General features: G+C 41.5%; 1 protein-coding gene across 5 annotated transcripts in view; it reads left to right on the top strand.

Moving 5' to 3' along the window:
* UBE2F (ubiquitin conjugating enzyme E2 F (putative)) overlaps positions 1-20,308 on the top strand; it is a 497,889-nt gene that overhangs the window by 18,071 nt on the left and 459,510 nt on the right. For all 5 annotated transcript variants that reach the window (XM_073633595.1, XM_073633593.1, XM_073633591.1 and 2 more), the window contains exon 2: positions 6,167-6,300. In XM_073633595.1, coding sequence (XP_073489696.1) covers positions 6,183-6,300 — 118 coding nt within the window. In that variant the 5' untranslated portion in view covers positions 6,167-6,182. The remainder of the gene's footprint in view (positions 1-6,166; positions 6,301-20,308) is intronic.

Raw genomic sequence — 20,308 nt, 5'->3', positions numbered from 1 at the left:
TCACAGGAAGAAGAGTCTTGGTAAATGTCCTGGGAGCGGAGGAGATACCGAACGGGAGACACTGAAAATGGAAATGATGGTTGACTGAGAATCGCAGATACTTTTGAAAAGCGGGGTGTATGGGCACGTGAAGATAAGCATCCAATAACGCTACGGAAAGCATCCAATCTCCTAAGTTTACAGCTAACAAAATTGATTGGAGGCTCTCCATTTTGAAAGCTTCTACTTGAATGCTTTGGTTGAGTCCCTTTTAGGTCCATAACAGGCCATAAGTAGCCTGTATTTTTCCTTACCAGGAATAGAGGGGAGTAATACCCCCTTCCTCTTTGGGAAATTGGAACTTCCAATATTGCCCCCTTCATTACTAGCACCGCCACATACTTGAGCAGTAATCTCTTGATAGGAGATTGCAGTCTGGTTGACTGAAAATGTTTTTTTGGTGTTTCTTCTATAAACTTCCATCTGTGACCATACTTTACTGTGGACAATGTCCACGTGTCCTTTATGTGTTCCGTCTATAACTGCTCGAATTTTTTGAGTCTGGCTCCCACTCTCCCAGGTAGGACAGGTGCACCCTCAAAAAGACTTCTGGTTTTCCCCTGACGAGATGGTCTTAGACTTCTGAAGTCTCAAAAAGGATGATTGTGGATTCTTCCAATTCCTTTTGAATTCTCTACCTGGTCTGTATGTCTTTGCCTCCCTGTATCTCCACAGGAGATTGCGTTTGAAGGTAGGACCCTTCTGTGGTTTGGGACGCCGGTCAGAAAGAATCAGGCCCGACTTTCCACCTGTTACTTTGGAGATTGCCGAATCCAACTTTGATCCAAAGAGGTTAACTCCATTATAAGGGATCTTGCACCAGTTAGACTTTTATGCAGCATCCGCCACCCATGGCTTGAGCCATAGAGCTCTTCTGGCTGTAACTGATGCCAGCATAGCCCTGGCAGAGGAACAAATTACATCCCCTGCAGCTTTTGCCACAAAATCACCTGCCAGTTTCAATTCTTGAAGAGAACTGATTATCTTCTGGTCAGCCCCCTCACGAACAGATTTCTCTATATTGGCAGACCAACCAGAAATCGCTTTTCCTACTGCAGCTGATGCCATCACAGGTTTACATGCGCCACCTGCTGTGCAATATGCTTTTTTCATGTCTTGATTGATTTTTCGATCCAACATGTCTCGGAAAGTTACTGCATCCTCTATGGGTAAAGTAACGTGTCTTGCAAGTTTCATCAAGGAAGCATCGACCACCGGTGGTTGGGATAGCGAATTCACCTTTTGTTCTTTCAAAGGATACAGTTTAGTAAATCTATTATTCAGATTAGCTCTCTTGTCCATTCTCTCCCACTCATCCTTGATGAGATCTTCCAGTTCCTTGATAAAGGGAAAGCACTCTAGTTCCCTCTATAGATTAGGGAAGTACTTTCGAACCTTGCGAGGGGTCTCTTTCGCCTCCTCCCATCCTATGGCTTCCTTCACTGACTTTATGAAGGGCTCCACTAGAGTAAAGTCAAATCCAGTAGTGGTCTCCGCCTCAACATTGTTGGAATCTAAATCCGAATCTATGGGTGGATTCTGAGCTACGGAAGATGTGCTCGGGCCGGCCTGGTCTTGTTCAGGAAGTGATGTCTCCAGGATAGTCTCCCGTACAGACTCTCTGATGAAGTCAGTCACCTCTCTTCCAACAGATTCCTTTTCTCTGGTTGCTTCATTGAAGCATGCCTGGCAGGCCAATTTGTCTGGCAAAGCTGGAGCTCCGCACACCCAGCAGAAATCGCATGATTAGCGAATATGCACTCTTTTTTTTCCTCTCCTTCATACCTACCATGAATGCTGGCACCTCTTACCTCATATGATGAGGATGGTCTGCTTGGGCAGTAGCTTCCATGAAAACAGTGCACCAGAAGACAGTATCTAGAAAGCATACAGTATAGGATTGCACGAGTAGTCACAGACATAAAAAGATCACTTATTAGCACAAGCAAAAGAGATGTGGACTTACCTGAGACTGAGGGCAGCAAAAATGCCGAAGAAAATCCTTTTGTAATATGTAACCATCAGCATAAACTTAGATTATAAGGCTTTTTAAACTCCCCTCCTCTGTCACGCCGGAAATGACATCACTGCACATGTGCAGTAGTGCTATGTAGTCCCGGGCGCCATCTTGGAGAAGGGCAAAAGTTCCAGTAGTATGACCTCACTTCCCCCGGCACCTGTGCAGAGAGCTGATGAGGACACTGCAGCCATCTTGGAGATTCCCCCTGCCTGTGGAATTATAGAGCCCAACAGAACTTTAAAACGCACAAAAATGAAAGGAAACGACACACTTACAGTAGTGGAGACAGGTAGGAAGCCACTGTGATTTTTTTTTTTTTTTTAAGCTTCTTTAAAGCTTGTAAATGCCAGAAATCCTTGCCCCTGAGACCACCAGAGTGGGGCTCTCTCCATAAAGACTCCTTTAGAGGCTGAACAGGAGAGACTTCCAGCCAGGAGAGGCTAACCTGGTGGGGCGAATATGGTAAGGGTGCAAAGTCTTGTCTTTCCAATCTTGTCAGATGAGGGAAAAAAAAAAGAGAATGAAGTGGGGTGCCTCTCCTTCAAATTTATAGCTAACCAATCCTGTCAGGTTTTGGGGGCGGAGTCACAACCCAGTGTGTGCTGCCATGATGCGTCAGGAAAAGAGGATTGCTCAGAGCTGAATTAACTCTTTGTGGCAAGACTGGGCTCAAATGATAGAAAATCTTATACTCTACATTATGACATAAAAAAAAAAAAAAATTCGGGTTTACATCCACTTTAATCTTTTCACTGCCAGAGCCATTTTTGCACTTGTTTAAAAAATCAATTTAGCCCTGAAGATTACACACAACCCCCAAACATTATGTACTTTCTTAAACCAGACATCCTAGAGAATAAAATAGTGGTAGTTGCATTTTTTTATGTCACAAGATATTATCGCAAAAGTCTAGGAAACGCAAAATTTCTGTAAAAAAAAAACACACTAAAGTTAATTTTAGGGCACACAAACCCAAAAAATTACCCATGGTTTTGGTAAAATATAAAGGGCAAGGTTTTTACCCAACATGTCAAACCTTCAATTTGTGTGTGCCGGTGAAATGGCGACAAACTTCAGTAACCTATAATTTCTATAGGCAGCGCTTCAAAAGCCCCCTATAGGTATCAGTTTAGTGTTACGGAGGAGATCTGGTGCTAGAATTATTGCTCTCACTCCTGCGTACGCGCAATATGCAACACACAATTCATGTTTTCCCACGTAGTCGCCCCTGTTCGTACATGTGTATATTTGAAGTTGGGGGGGGGGGGGGGGCCTCTCAATCTTCTTTTTTTTTTTTTTTTTTTTTTTTTGGGGGGGGGTGGATTTTATGTACTTGGGTGTAACTTTGTTTGCAAAGAAAAATTTTACTCAATTTTTTTTTTTCATTACATAGAGGACAAACCATCCCCTATGTGATTATTTTTAGGTGACTGGTTCTCTGTAGACCCCTTTCACACTGGGGTTAGTGGTAAAGAGCCGCTCATTTTGGCAGAGCTTTACTGCTGTTTAATCACTTCAATACAGGGAATTTTCACCCCCTTTCTGCCCAGGCCAATTTTAAGCTTTCAGAGCTGTCACATTTTGAATGACAATTGCGCGGTCATGCAACACTGTACCCATGTGAAAATTTTGATAATTTTTTTTCCCCACAAATAAGCTTTCTTTTGGTGGTATTTTATCACCTCTGTGTTTTTTATTTTTTATGCTATAAACAAAAAAGTGTCAATTTTGGAAAAAAAACAATATTTTTTACTTTTTCCTATAATAAATATTCCAATTTAAAAAAAAAAGTTTCTTGCTCAGTTTCGGCCTATATATTCTTCTACATATTTTTGGGGGATAGATTTATGGCATTTTAATTTTTTTACTAGTAATGGCGGTGATCTGTGATTTTTGTCAGGACTGTGATATTGCGGCGGACAGATCAGACACTTGACACTATTTTGGGACCATTGACAACTATACAGCGATTTAGTGCTATAAGAATGCACTGATTACTGTATAAATGTCACTGGCAGGGAAGGGGTTAACACTAGGGGGTGATCAAGGGGTTAAATGTGTTACCTAGGGAGTGATTCTAACTGGGGGGGAGGGGACTGACTGGAGGAGGTGACCGATCGGTGTTCCGATCCACCTCAAAGATGTTGCTTTCTGGACTTTTTCTAAGGTCCCACAAGCGCACCGCCCCAGTGTAAAAGCAATCGGGCTTTCACACTTGGGCGACATGGGAGGCAGTTTTCAGGCGCTTTACTGGCACTATTTCTAGTGCTAAAACGCCTGCCTCAGTGTGAAAGGGGTCTTCATGAGACATGCAGGGTCTTTGCATGTGTCTCCTCTTAGCTCCATTGAATGTATTGCAATACTGATCACATTGCAAAACATTGCTTCCCGGGTATGCTAGCCAGAGGCTGACCCGGAAGGGACATCATAGATGACGCTTTCCGGATCACAGCAAGACGGGGGGGGTTGTGCATGAGGAGTCTGCCTGTCAGTTTTACACACAATCCCTGTGGCTGCAGCCAACAGATTGTGTGAAATCCCCCTGCTGTCAGGTTCGTATGACATATGGACCTGCCAGCAAAAGGGTTAAGCTGACAATATGCTTTACAGTCTGATTGTACAATCACATTTAAGCCTAGTACATACGGGCCGAATGTCGGGCGGCAGTGGCCCGTTTCAATAGAAACCAGCCAACATTCTTCCCGTGTGTACGGCAGCCGGTCCAACAGAAGCTGGCCGTTTGGTTGGCTTCTGTTGAAGGGGCATGACCAAAAAAGGTCTGCTGATCGGCTCCCAATCAGTGCTCTCAGCCAATGTCTGAGAGCACTGACTGGAGTGTTCTGGTGGGGGAGCGTCCCCCTGTCAGAACACAATAGCACAGCAGAGGAGATTGCTGTACTAACATTGCATGGTTAGTACAGTGACTCCTCCTGAGCTGCCAGCTTTTCTTTGATCAGCCCGCTGGGTACCAGGCTGGCTGTTCTAGGAACCCGGAAGCGATGTCATGACATCACTTCTCTGATTACTGGCATCTTAAAGGCGCCACTTTTAAGAAATAGAAAGTACAGTAATACCTCGGATTGCGAGTAACGTGGTTAATGAGCGTTTTGCAATACGAGCTATTTTTTAACAATCCTGACTCGGTTTGCGAGTGTTGTCTCGCAAAACGAGCAGGTTTCAAGCCTCTGTGGTGGGCAGTACCGCATTTGGCCAGAGGTGCGGGGGCTCCGGTGACACTCGGAGCCGCTTGGATGCACTTGAACCCAGTGTTTCCGAGCCTCTCTGAGTGCATCCGAGCGGTTTCCGAGTGTCTGACGCCCCCCCACCTCTGGCCACATGCGGTACTGCATACAATAGAAGTCACTGTGGAACGAATTATCTGAGTTTCTGTTGACTTCTAGGGGGAAACTCGCTTTGATATACGAGCGCTTTGGATTACAAGCATTCTTCTGGAATGAATTATGCTCGTAATCCAAGGTACCACTGTATTCAAAAAACGCAGGTATTGACCTTTTAAATACTTTTAAGTGTGGTTTGTGTAGGTAGTGTGGACCCCAGATCCCTCCATAAAGAGTACCTGTCGCTGCCTATTACTGTCACAAGGGATGTTTACATTCCTTGTGACAGAAATAACAGTGATTAAAAAAAAAAGAGCAAAAGTACAGTGTAAAAATTTTAAATGTACAGAATATCGGCTATCGGCCTGAGAGGTAGCCGAAATATCGGTATCGTATCGGCACTGAAAAAGCAATATTGGTCGATCCCTAGCTACCCTAAATAGTTACTCATCTGAGAGGTGAAAGTTTCTCATCCCTTAGCAAGTTCTGAAGAAACCCTGGGCTCCACGGATCCTTGATTGAGGAGGGCTGTAGTGTAGTGTAAGCGTTATAACTTGGCTTTCTAGCAGTGGTGGAGTTTAGCCACTAGGTGGTGCCAGTCCCTTAGGTTGCTTTTTGTGCACCTGGTATTCTCTTGCTGATGACCGTAATAAAGAACATATAAATCTACTACTGCCCATTCCTTTTAAATGCTCACCTTTGGACAGTGCTGTTTTAAGTAGTCTTTTTTACTTTCTTCTCTTTGAAAGCTTCTCTTTTTCTATTACAGGTTCAAATTAAGCGGGATGTTGACACTGGCAAGCAAGCTGAAGCGGGATGATGGGGTGAAAGGAAGCAGAGCTTCCAATACATCCACGGACTCTACTCGTAGAGTGTCCGTCCGTGATAGATTGCTTGTAAAAGGTATCCGTTATTGTCTTTTTTTTTATTTTTTTTTTTTTTTTGGTGAAATACTGTTTTCTGAAATGAAATTTATTTTGTCTCATTATGTGTTCAACTTCACAGCTCAAAAAAAAAAAATTCTAGTAGAGTGTGTGGGCGATCACTTTTGTCAAGTTTCTGTTGCTGACCACAAACTGCCATTTCTGAGTGCTAAAGATTTATTTTTGTTTTTGTCCTTACTGTTCTAATGGACAGACATGAAAAAACAAAAAACCTGATGGATGTTTAGACTAACCTCAGCCTATCCAAGCCGTAACCAGTTGTGGACATTGGATGTGTTAAATACCCCCCAAAAAAACCCTAATCAAAGTACATAGGGTGTGTGTACAGTAGTATGTCCACTTCTTCATCCCTGCCACAGATTTGGTTTGTATATGATGTCAGTTAAAGCCAAACTGAAGGGTGCATACTCACCTGTCTAACAGTCTGACTCTGACATCTTCTTAGTGCTGGTCTTCGGGCCTCTTTATTGGCCAGCATCGCATGACATCACTCTTGTGCATGCACAGGAGGCTGTCATCCAAGCACTCAGAGACCTGTTTTGGTGCTGTAAGCTGAGCTGCGCATGAGCAGCTAATTTGCAGTTCTGGAGAAGATGGTGAGCAGGCAGGTAGGGCATTTTATTGCAGAAGAAACATTGCATAGCTCTTCTGCAATCAAAGCCTTCCTGCTCGCTCTTTCTTACAGCAGAACAGTTCCGCTTTACAGCAACCTGACAAGTTTGGGGGCGTTGATTTACAGTTAGTTTCTATTCAACCCCTTATTAACCTTTTCCATAATCGGCCCCAATTAAAGCTGGCCATAGACTGTTCAAGTCTCAGCCAGTTTGGTAGGGACTGGCTGACAATCGAACCATGTACTGTATGGGCAGGCTGAATGTACCCAAGCTGACATCATTTAACTTGGGTACAACCAGCCTGTTGAAATTTACATACGATTATTGCTAGTAGCTATTATAGCCGCTAGCACGGTGTTATCCCTGCAGGGATGCATGCCCCACCCAGCTTGGAGAACACTATGGCTCTGCAGGAGGGATTCAAGTGGTTTTGGAATCAAGTGCTTTTCTTTCCTGCAACCAAAACTACTCCAGCTCTGGCCATCTTAACACCTTCTCTCCTTAGCTATTTCCCTGCTGTTTTTTTTCTTTGTTTTTTTGTTTTTGCTCATTAAGTTATTTTTAGTGTCACAATAATAAGGTGTAACATTAAAAAAAAGGCCTTTATTTTATTTGTACATAACGTTTCAATGCTTTGTACTAGAATTAAAATTTTAAGTGTCATTTTAAACAGGACATATTAAAGTGGGTGTAAACTTTCTCCCCTATACCCAGTGAAGTGAAAAGCCTCAGATGATACACAGGGATGAAACAAATCTCCCTACGTATGTTTTACATGTATATCTGCTGTCTTCAGCTTACTATATTCCTTAGAATCCTAGCATCATGTTAGAATTTTTACTTCATCATTCAGCAGTAGGATTGGATTCTTGACATACACTGTGTGACAGCTAATTGGAGGAAAAATGCAGAAGAAGGAATAAATGTGCAGAACTGTGCTGTGATAAGATAAGCTCTCTGTTAATCTATTTATAGCACCCACAATTACACAAATTTCAGGCTGGTTTTATCTTGGTTGTCGGAGAACTTGTCAGAAGTTATCTTGCTGATAACCGAGGGACGAAACAGCAGAAAGACACGGGACTTAGGGCTTTGGAGAAAGCTAAGAAAACACTGCAGATATTTGTGCCTAGGTCAGATTTCATGAATCAGGTTTACATCCACTTTAAAGAATAAAGTGTATATTTTTATCCACAGTAACGCACTTTTTTTTTTTTTAACACTGATCAAATAGAAAAAAAAAAATTAGCTTTTTTTAGTTTTGAAATATTTTTGTCTTTGGATTGCATAAAAAAAAATACAGATTTTTGCAAGACAATATCAACAGAGGGCTGAAGGGGTTAAAGTATAGTTTTGTCCGGAAGAGCTATGGATGGCAGCTCTTTGCTGTAATCAATGATCTGCATTCATTCAGATTGAAAGACCAAGGGACAGCACTAAAAGCCATACAGGCTCCTCTGCATTGTGCAATTTTGCCAGTATAGCTCAGGGAATGTGCTGATAGGGGAAGAGAACACAGGGGCGACCTCATCTGTTAGCTGCTGCTCTTCCACTAGTCAGTCACATGCTATGGAATCAACCTCAACCTACATGTATTGCTTTAACGGCAGTGTAAAAAAGTGAGGCCAGAGACTTTGTTGTGCCGTTTGGCAGAAGTGAACAAATCTGAGTGATAACCTAAAGAATTAAAAATTCTGTGGCAGGTAAAACTGTTTGCTAAAATATATTTAAATGTGCATTCGCCCCTATAAAAAAATTAAAAACAACAAGCCCCCAATAAAAAGACAGCACAAAGTATAAAATAGTGTGTCACAGTAGTGCCCCCCAACCTTCACATCACGCCCCGCAGTAGTGTCCTGTGCCCCCACCCCCAGTAGCGTTCCCTGCCCCCTTTTACATAATCCTCCCCACAGTAGTGTCCTCTGCCCCCCCCCATAGCAATGTTCTCTGCCCCCTTTACATCAGCCCTCCCACTGTAGTGTCCTCTGCCCCTATACATTAGTGCCCTGTGCCCCCTTCACATGACCTCTCCCACTGCAGTGTCCTCTGCTCCATTCACATCACCCCCTCCACAGTAGCATCTTCTGCCCCACTACCCCCATACACTAGCGTCCTCTGCCCCCCCTTTGACCTTCTGTGCACCATTTGTGTACGGAATGCCTCCAGATTGCCATAACTTAACTACTCACTCTGCTGTCAAAAGAAAACACCCAGGCAGTCTGCCAAGGTTTAACATGAAACATTGTAACTAACTCTTCCTTCTTAGGGCCCTTTCACACTGGGGCGGTTTGCAGGCGCTATTGCGCTTTATAATAGCGCCTGCAAACCCGAAACAGCCGCTGCTGTCTCTCCAGTATGGGCTTTCACACTGGAACGGTGCGCTAGCAGGACGGGAAAAAAGTCCTGCTAGCAGCATCTTCGGAGCGGTGAAGGAGCGGAGTATACACCGCTCCTTCACTGCTCCTGCCCATTGAAATCAATGGGACAGCGCAGCTATACCGCTGGCAAAGCGCCTCTGCAGAGGCGCTTTGCGGTGGTTCTTAACCCTTTCTCGGCCGCTAGCGGGGGTAAAACCGCCCCCGCTAGCGGCCGAATACTGACGGTAAAGCGCTGCTTACAATAGTGGCGCTTTACCGCCGCCCCGCCCCAGTGTGAGAGGGTCCTTAGATCAAAGGGATAAACTTCTGTGTGAAAAAAAAAATCCAGGCAATCTGCCAAGTTTTTAAACAACATGTAAATGCAGGAAGTTTAACCACTTAAAGTCTAAATCTTTTTCTGGCACTTGTTTCTTAAGTTAAAATCAATATTTTTTGCTAGAAAATTACTTGGAACCCCCAAACATTATGTATATCTTAGCAGACACCCTAGGGAATAAAATGTCAATTGCTGCAATATTTTATGTCACACTGTATTTGCCCAGCGGTCTTTCAAATGCAATTTTTTGGGAAAAAATACACTTTAATTAATAAAAAAAAAAAAAGCAAAAGTAAAGTTAGCCCAATTTTTTTTTTTTGTTTTAATGTGAAAGATGATGTTACGCCGCGAGAATCGCGATCTATCCTCTAAGCAAAAAAATCTTGATTCTCATTTTAGCCAGAATCGTGCAGCTCTAAGATATACTGTATATACTATTAGAAGAGATATACTATTAGAGTGTGATGGGAAAATTTTGAAATAATAGAAAACTTGTTGGTCAAAGGAATTTTCAGACAGTGTATGTGGTTTTCGTTCAGAAATTACATTCATTTTAAAAACAATGTTAAAAACAAGTCAAAATTTCAACAACATTCTTTCATTCAGCGAATGTACAAAGATTTTTCGTCTTAAAATTGATCCGTGTAGCCAGCATAAGGCTTGGTACACACCTATGCAGTTTGCTTTTGATCTGTTTCTGCAGTGCTTTTTGCTGTGCGTTTTGATTTTTGCGCATGTGATTTTGCTGCGACTTGCGTTTTTTTGCATTTTTTTGGCCAATTTGTTGTTGGGCAGATTAAAAAACACAAATTGCTACAAAAACGCATTACATACTTTTCTGCAGCTTCTCCATTGAACTATTGAAGCATAGTTTTGCGTTAAAAAAAGTCCCTGACCCTTTCCAAATACGCAGCGGCTGAAAAAGCATAGATGTGAACATGTCCCATAGGAAACCATGTAAATGAACTGTAGTGCGTTTGTAGTGCGTTTCTTCAAAAAACACCAAAAAACACATAGATGTGAACCAGGTCCAAGACGTTTAGTAACATAATGAGGTTAAAAAAAACTAAAATTAGCCCTTTATAGTACAAAAAAAGCAGACAACCACTACTGTAAGGGAGTTCAATTTTTTTACTGTAGAACTGTGAAAGTAAAATTTACAGTAGCGATTATTTGCTCTTTTTGTACTATAAAGGACTAATTTTGTTTTTTGTTTTTTTCACCCCATTATGTTACTGGACAATGAATTGATTATGAAAATTAGTAATCGATTAATTTCATATTCGATTAGTTGTTTCAGCCCTAATTCAATTACAATACGGCTTGTGTTGCAATTCTATATACTATATTTTTTTTTATTTGCTATCTTTTTCACACGATGCTGGAGTTGCCCTTTAAGTATACCACTGGGCAGATTTTTGCGAGCGCATACTTTTCTTGATATGTCTTCCTGCCTGCGCTATAGCCAAAAGATGGCTACAGCACGGGCTTACTTTGCCTGGAGAGCGTCTATGGACATCCTCCCATGACCGTGCTGCCTGATTATCAGTGCAGTCCCCACAGTGCCCACCAGTGCCTCCTCATCAGTGTCGCCTATCGGTACTTCCTCTTCAGTGTTGCCCATCAGCATAGGTGTGCACAGCCTATTGCATTAGGGTGTGCACCCCAAAGCTCAAACACGGCATGTGCATGTGTATATATACTGACAGTGTCAGTAGCACAGATATTAGTGTTAGTAGGGCAGTGGACAGTGTCACTAGTTTTTATTTTTATTATTTTATTTTTTACAAATTTATTTTTGTATTTTTTTTATTTACAATTTTTTTAAGAGCCTTTAGTGAAATATCAGGGGTCTAAACAGGAGGAATCTGCACCACATAGCGTGATTAGGGTGTGCCCAGGCACAACTGGCACACCCTGTGCGCACACCTATGCCCATCAGTGCAGCCTCATCAGATCATTGAAGGAGAAAAATTGTTTGCAAAATTTTATAACGAACTATGAAAAATGTTTTTTTGGTTTTTTTTTTTTTTTTGTGTGTGTGTGTTTAGCAAAAAAAATAAGTACCCAGTAAGCAAGTGGTTAATAAGTGTTTGAAAACTGCTGTTCTAAATGATCATCTCATGTTCACAAGGTGGACCCTCACCACCAATTATCACTCTAAACCCAAATAATATTTTCTTCAATGCTGGCAGGTAATACAAGCTCATAAAGCTGAGTAGGTGTTACATACTAACTGAAGAATAAGTTGTAATACAATGCATAGTAACTAATTTCAAGTTACCTTTTATTGTCTTGACAGTAGAAAATTTGCTGTATTATGCCATCATTACTCATTGCACTTTCTGTTAATTAGGCTAATGTTCATGACATATTATTTAAATCAATGTACACGGTTTTCTATAAGTGATTTGTGATCTGATTGCAGCTGGGTTGTTGGGCATTTTTATCACTCTGCATTGGCAGCTCGGTATTGCATACATTAAAAACAGTTTCCTTGGAAAATGTGGTGTTCATGTCTTCCGTAAAGGCTTTAAGCTCCTCTTGTTTATAGAAAGTTGAATTATTAACGTTAAAGTGTATCTGGCTCCAGTTTCCTCGTGTGAGTGGATGACCCCGCTCAGAAGTATCCACTTAACATCTTTGCAACAAAAATATACAACACTGCAGAATAGCTTGTGACATTGTGTTACTGCGTCCCTAGTGTAAGACTTCTTTAATATTGCATGTTGAAATTTGTTCATCCTTGGCCTGTGTATTTCTGTATTTACCTTTAAATTTATAGAGCAGATTAAAAAGCTTGAATGTTTTCTGGAGCTGTTGTAAATTCAAAGCTATTTTTTTTTTTTTTTGTAATATTATTCTGGAATAAGTTCTTAATACGTTATTGCTCAGATTGGTGCAGTGCGCAAAATAGTTTTTTAAAGGACAATGAAATATTCATATTAAAATGTCCCCTGGTTGGACAGTGGTGGGAATTTATCAGAACTGGAGCAGTCAGAATGTGGAGCAGTTATGAGTGGCAACCAATTTGTATCTATTTTCAGCTTATTCAGTTTAAGCTTTGAAAATGAAAGCTAGAAGCTGATTGGTTGCTATGCTCAGCTGCTCTAAAAATCTGTCTGCTCCTGTTTTAATAAATTTCCCCCAGTAAGTCCCTGTCAGTATAGTGCATCAATTATACAGGCAGGTACCCTTTGGTGGCCATGTGAGGAAGACTGGATGGCAGGTAACCTTTTGACGCTTTGAGGGAGTTGAAGAAAGGAGGCCTCTAGGGAATAAAAATAGCAGCTGACATTTGAACACTGCTTTCTGCTGTAAGGGGTTAGACAGAAGCACAGTGGGCAAGAGGTTGAAGTTAGAAAAGTAGATGAAAGGTTTTACAGACAAAGGGTGTTAAAAGGTAAAGCAGACAGAATGGACATAGAAGGATAAGACTGGTATGGAGGTTGAGCACTTAACAGAGTGAATTTGCAGAGGCTATTGCAGGACAGACAGTGGGGTTAAGAGCTGGATGGTCCTTGATTTCAAAGGGATCAAAGGCTGGTAATCTTTTAGTTGTCCATCCACAATTGAGATTTCAGCGATGGGTGGATGGTGGGGACTATTGCATCCATATTTTGACTTTCCTCTGGTACTTCTTTGGAGGGATCTTTCTATAACAGTTCAGAGCTCTATAGTTCACCCCTACAGAGTCTTGTTTCTATCTATTCTCCATAAAGTAAAAAACCCATAAGCAAAGAGAGAACGCCTTAAAGGACGCCAGTGGTAAGACTATAAAAAGCTGCCTTCACCTACCTAGGTTTGAAAGTTGGTCTTATGCTGACTTCTGGCTTCAAAAGCTGTCACTAAGCTAGATGTTATATATCATAAAGTAGGAAATGGCAAAAAGCAGGGCGCTGAGGTTAATACCAAGCACAAAAACACTTTTATTAACCAATTTAAAAACAGGACACTTTTACCCCCTTTTTTCCCAGATCAATTTTCAGCTTCAGTGCTCTGTCATGCTACACTGTACCCAAACAAAATTTTTATCTTTTTTTTTTTTTTCTCACACAAATAGAGCTTTATTTGGGTGGTATTTAATCACCACTGGGTTTTTTTATTTTTTGTGCTACAAGTGAAAAAAAAAAGAAACTTTTTTTTTTTTTTTTTTTTTTAGTTTCTATTATAAAATTTTGCAAATAATTTGTCTTCATAAATTTGTGCCAAAATATATACTGCTACACATCTTTGGTAAAAAAACAACCCAAAAAAACAAAACAAATTCGTGTATATTATTCTGTGTGAAAGTTAGAGAGTCTACAAGCTATGGTACTGATTATTAAAAATTGATCACACCTGATGTACTGATGGCCTATCCCATTTCTTAAGGCCCTGTAATGTCAGGACAGTACAAATGCCCCCAAATGACTCCTTTTTGGAAAGTAGACAGTCCAAGATATTTAGTAAGAGGCATGGTGAGTTTTTTGAAGTTGTAATTTTTTCCCCATAATTCTTGAGAAAATTAAGTTGTGTTTTATGTAAAATAAAAATTAAATATTTCTCTCACACAGCATAGGCATACTTGCAATTATACCCCAAGACACATTTTGCTACTCATTCTGAGTATGGCGATGCCACATGTGTGCGACTTTTTTACAGCCTGGCCACATACAGAGGTCAGGCATTCTAGGAGCATAAATTACACATCTAATTTACTGACTACCTATCACACTTTTAAAGGCCCTGGAGCACCCGGACAATGGAAACTACCCCATTTTGGAAAGCAAACACCCCAACATATATCCTATGATGCATAATGAGTCTTTTGAACATGTAATTTTTTCGCGATGCACGCCCTTGGGGGTGCGCACAAGTGACGAACAGGCGGACATCATATGATGCCTGCCCAGAGGGATGAGAGGTTTCTGCCTGTGTCAATTAGTAATACGCCGGGCGGGAACTGGCTAAAAGCAGCACACTTTTATATGTCAGAAATCCCCAATCAACCAGTGGATAGTAACACAGCAGGTTGAGACATTAGAGCTGATCAGCTGAAGATACACTGAAGCAATGGGTGGCTGCCAAGCATGCAGCAACAGGAGCTCCAAAGCTCCAGCAGATAGTGTGGAGAGAAAGATGAAGATGATAGCTGTCAGAATCCTATGGTGATGTCAGGGGGGGGTAGGTAAGCATTACGCGTTTCAAGGGACAGGGCCCTCTTTATCAAAAGGCATCCCAACACTTTTGGTAATATAGTGTAGCTGCCTAAGAGCTGGTTCACACGGGGGCGACTTGTCAGGCGACCTAGCCGCCTGACAAGTCACCTCCCGTTCTGTACAATGGAACCGTTCTATACAATGGAACCGTTCTAATCGGAGCGACGCAAGTCGCTCCGACTTAGAAGAAAGGTTCCTGTACTACTTTGGGGGCGACTTGCATAGACTTCTATACAGAAGTCGTCTTGCAAGTCGCCGCGGCAGTCGTGTGCAGGTCGCCTCGGTGAGGCGACCTGCAAGTCGTGCCGCTTCTAATGTGAACCGGCGCTAAGAGGTGGGGATAATAGTTCCTCTATGGCAGGATTTTTTGAGACTTGACAGGGTCATTTTAAAGTAAGGGCTCATTAGACATTGTGTGTATTATACATTATGCATTTTTTAAGATGAAAATTTGTGTTGCACCCATGATGATGATAGCACTTTAATAATGGCCTCAGGGTCCGGCAACAGCAACTTGTGGCCAGTTGCAGAGCTGTAGAATAGATTTTCTGGCTGTTGGTAAACCTCAGCAAGACCAAAGGCATCTGCTCTACTAAGTAACTAAGCATCATTCTCCATTGCATGAAAGCACCACTTCCAGGTTCCCTCACTAAAGTGATGCATTTTGGGGTCACTACTGCTTTAATGAAAGATCACATAGACGAGTTCTTGCTGGAAAAAAATATTTTAAGCAACAGACAGCATGGATTCATGAAAGACAGATGTCAAAACAAACATGATTTCTTTTTATGAGGAGTTAAGTAAAACCTTGGACAAAAGGGTGGCTGTGGACGTGGTATACTTAGATTTTGCAAAAGCATTTGACACATTTCCCCACACAGGCTTGGAAAGATCATTTTGTAACTGGATAGAAAACTGGCTAAAAAAACCTAATTCAGAGAGTAGTGGTTAATGATTGTTACTCTGCTCTAAGGTTATCGGTGGTGTACCCCAAGTTTCAGTGTTGGGACCCTTACTTTTTAATTTAATCCCAGACCCTATATAATTTATAATAAGTACCATTTCTGTCTTTGCAGATGACACTAAACTATGCACTGGATTAACGTCCTAACAGGATGTCTCCAATTTTACAAGCTGACCTCAATGTGCTGTCTAATTGGGCAACTAAGTGGCAAATGAGGTTTAATGTTGATAAATGTAAAGTTATGCACTTGGGGCTAAGAATATGCATGCATCATACATACTAGGGGGGAGTACAACTGGGGGAATCAATGGTGGAGAAGGATCTAGGTGTTTTGGTAGAAAAGCTCAATAATAGCATGCAAGGCCAAGCTGCGGTTTCCAAAGGGAGCAAAGTCCTTTCTTGTATTAAGAGAGGTATGGACTCCAGAGAGAGAGATATCATTATGCCCCTGTACAAATCGTTAGTAAGACCTAAAATGTGCCGTTTTGGGCACCAGTTCTCAAAAAAGATATCTGGGAACTGGAGAAAGTGCAAAGAAGGGTAACCAAAAGATTTATTCTCTCTTGAGAAGAGGATATTAAGGAGGGATATGATCAACATGTACAAATACACCACTTGCCCACTGGGCATTTAAGCCCCTTTCCTAACCAGACCAATTTTCAGCTTTTGGTGCTCTCGCTTTTTGAATGACAATTACTCAGTCATGCAACACTGTACCTATATAAATTTTTGTCCTTTTTTCAAAAAAATAGAACTTTCTTTTGGTGGTATTTGATCACCTCTGGGTTTTTATTTTTTGCGCTATAAATGAAAAAAGACGAAAATGTTGTTATAAAATTTAGCTAATTAGCACTTTGTCTTCATACATTTTGGCCAAAATTTATACTGCTACATATCTTTGATTAAAAATAACCCAAATCGGTGTAAATTATTTGGTCTTTGTGAAAGTTAGTCTACAAGCTATGGTGCCAATCACTGAAAATTGATTACACCTGATGTACTGACGGCCTATCTCATCTCTTGAGATCCTAACCAGCCAGGACAGTACAAATACCCCCCCAAATTACCTCTTTTTTAGAAAGTAGACATTCCAAAGTATTTAGTAAGAGGCACGGTGAGTTTTTTGAAGCTGTAATTTTTTTTCTTCACAATTCTTTGCAAAATGAAGAGATTTTTTTTCTTCCCTTTTTTTCCTAAAATTGTCATTGTTAAGTTATTTCTCCCACACAGCATGTGCATACCATAAATTACACCCCAAAATACATTCTTCTACCAATCCCGAGTATGGCAATATCACATGTGTAAGACTTTTACACAGCCCAGCCACATACAGAGGCCCAACATGCAGGGAGCACCATCAGGCGTTCAAGGAGCATAAATTACACATCTAACTTCTTGACTACCACTTATGCCCTGTACTCACGATAGGATTTTCCAGTGGAAAATGTGTGATAGGACCTTGTTGTCGGAAATTCCGACCGTGTGTAGGCTCCATCACACATTTTCCATAGGAATTTCCTACACACAAAGTTTGAGAGCTTGCTATAAAGTTTTCCGACAACAAAATCCGTTGTCGGAAATTCCGATCGTGTGTACACAAATCTGACGCAAAAAGTGCCACGCATGCTCAGAATAAATTAAGAAACGAAAGCTATTGGCTACTGCCCCGTTTATAGTGCCGACGTACGTGTTTTACGTCACCGCGTTCAGAACGCACTCTAGTGGCATGGATGTGGCATGTTTGTGGCACAACGGATGAGCACTGATGTGGCACGGATGAGTCATGTATGAGCCATGGATGGATGGCTGGATGACCCATGGCTGGGCACAGATCAGCACTGTGGGAACTTCAGATCCAGCCCACAGCGCTGCTGCACCCAGCTCTCCCCGAGCCGAACTGGACATGCTCTGGTTTGTTTACAAGTGATCACGCCGTCATTGGACAGCGTGATCACGTGGTAAAGGGCCACTGTCATTGGCCCTTTACCCCGATCCTAACACGCCGGGTCTGGGAGACCCGATGGTCACAGACATTCCCGGGTGCGCGTCCAATTCTGGGAGGACGTCATAGTACGCCCTCCCAGAGTTATCCAACTGCGCTGTAGCCATAATTTGGCTATGGCATGGTCGGCAAGTGGTTAAGATCAATACCTGGACAAGAGGGCACTGTTTACATCTAGAGGAAAACAGATTTCATCTCCAAATACGGAAAGGTTTCTTCACGGTAAGAGCTGTGAAAATGTGAAATAGACTCCATCCAGAGGTGGTTTTGGCAAGCTCAGTAGATCGCTTTAAAAAAGGACTGGATTCTTTCCTAAATGTACATAATATAACTGGGTACTAACATTTATAGGTAAAGTTGATCCGGGGAAAATCCGACTATGCTTTCTTCAAGCCTCAGTCTCTTCTTTCACTTACTGGAGGCTCCTGTGTTCAGGACCATGTAGAATTCAGTTTATTGTTGGCAGCGGATATGTCATAATTCTCTCTACAATCTATATTATCAAATACATATTTTCTTTTTGCTTTTGGTTAGAATTAAATTTCTCTAGATTGCATAAGATAGAACTTAAACTCTTTGCTTGTCACCAGAGCTTCAGTCTTGTTTTGATTTTTTTTCTTTCTTGCATACATGTTTTATTACACTTATGCCCCGTACACACGGTCGGATTTTCCGACGGAAAATGTGTGATAGGACCTTGTTGTCGGAAATTCCGACTGTGTGTAGGCTCCATCACACATTTTCAGACACACAAAGTTTGAGAGCAGGATATAAAATTTTCCAACAACAAAATCCGTTGTCGGAAATTCCGATCGTGTGTTCACAAATCCGACGGACAAAGTGCCACGCATGCTCAGAATAAATAAAGAGATGAAAGCTATTGGCCACTGCCCCGTTTATAGTCCCGACGTACGCGTTTTACGTCACCGCGTTTAGAACGATCGGATTTTCCGACAACTTTGTGTGACTGTGTGAATGCAAGACAAGTTTGAGCCAACATCCGTCGGAAAAAATCCTAGGATTTTGTTGTCGGAATGTCCGAACAAAGTCCGACCGTGTGTACGGGGCATAATACTGGATATATTTGGTGACGTTATGTTTATTCATGTTATGGCTCTGATTCACTTCCCTATAGATTTGTGTTTGTTACATTTATATATTTCATTGTGATTTTTATGTTTCATTTTAACTATGATTTATAATATTTTTTGTTTTTTGAAGTATGTTTCTTTTTCACGTTTTACTCTTGGTTTTTATGCATGTTTGTATACAGCACCTTAATGTTTCAACAACTACTAGCTATAAACTGTGACCTGAAATATTTGCTGTTCTGCTTTCCTGAAGCTGGAATATTGTTCTTTTATGCTCTGTCAGGTTCAGAGGGCAGATCAGTGTAAATTGGAAAACCTGCACACTCTGCTGCCTTTATAACATTCCCCATATTAGAAATGTCTTGTGGATAGGTTTAATTTTGCAGCTGAGAATTTTCATCCTCTGTGCCTTGCTATGTCCATTTCCCATCTATATTTTGGTGCTAGTCCTTTTTTTTTCTTTTTTTTTCTTCTTAGGGTGAACATAAATGCCACTTTAGTTTTGTCCTTTTAAAATACCAGTGTAAAACATCTGAGTATAGCAGTTTTATAGTTACTAAATTGACATCTTTGGCTTTACTATATTTTTTTATGTTGGTTTGCTGCTCTATTAGGGCAGTTCTGCTGTGTCCATATAGACTGCAATTCTAAAATGCAAGTTGGATGATTAACTGCTTCAATACCAGGCACTTAAACCCTCTTTCCTGCCCAGGCCAATTTCCAGCTTTCAGAGTTGTCGCACTTTGAATGACAATTGAATGCTCATGCCCAAATGAAATTTATCTTCTTCTTTTTTTTTTTTTTTTTTAAGATAGAGCTTTATTTTGGTGGTATTTAATCACCACCTCGGTTATGGTGTGTTGACGGAGTACACTTGCTCAGCAGAGATCGATCTGTTGATCTCCACTGAGCAGGCAGATGACAGGTCCCTCTCCGCTCACTGTGCAGAGACGGACCTGTCAGATCCCCACTCTGCTCTATAGGGAGATTGGATGAAAACAGTCCGCCACTTTGTGGACTGGATCGGATAGCGGCGGATGTCAGCAGACATGTCACCGCTGACGTCCATCGATTCATAGAGGTGAGTGGAGTGTCCGATCAGGTCCTCCTGAAAAGGGACAGGCGGACCTGATCGGACAGCATGTGTGAAAGGGGCCTAAAGCTGGTCTGGGTAACAGATGCTTGTCTGTTCTACTTGGTGGGGACCTCCTAGCAGAGGACTTTAGCACTAAAAGTGCTTTCTACTGTGTTCATAGAAGAAGTAGTTATTGGTACCATGAGCCTGGAAGCCAAGTAGATGAGGTCCTCTGATGAACAACCTGCTGTAGATCGAGCAGAATATGGAATGCTTACCACTTATGTTTCCTTTAGATGAGGAGAATGCTATTATACAACATGTTT

This window comes from Aquarana catesbeiana, linkage group LG06 (genome assembly GCF_042186555.1).
Source record: "Aquarana catesbeiana isolate 2022-GZ linkage group LG06, ASM4218655v1, whole genome shotgun sequence".
NCBI classification, from domain to species: Eukaryota; Metazoa; Chordata; class Amphibia; order Anura; family Ranidae; genus Aquarana; species Aquarana catesbeiana.
This window is presented reverse-complemented; position numbering and strand designations above follow the sequence as displayed.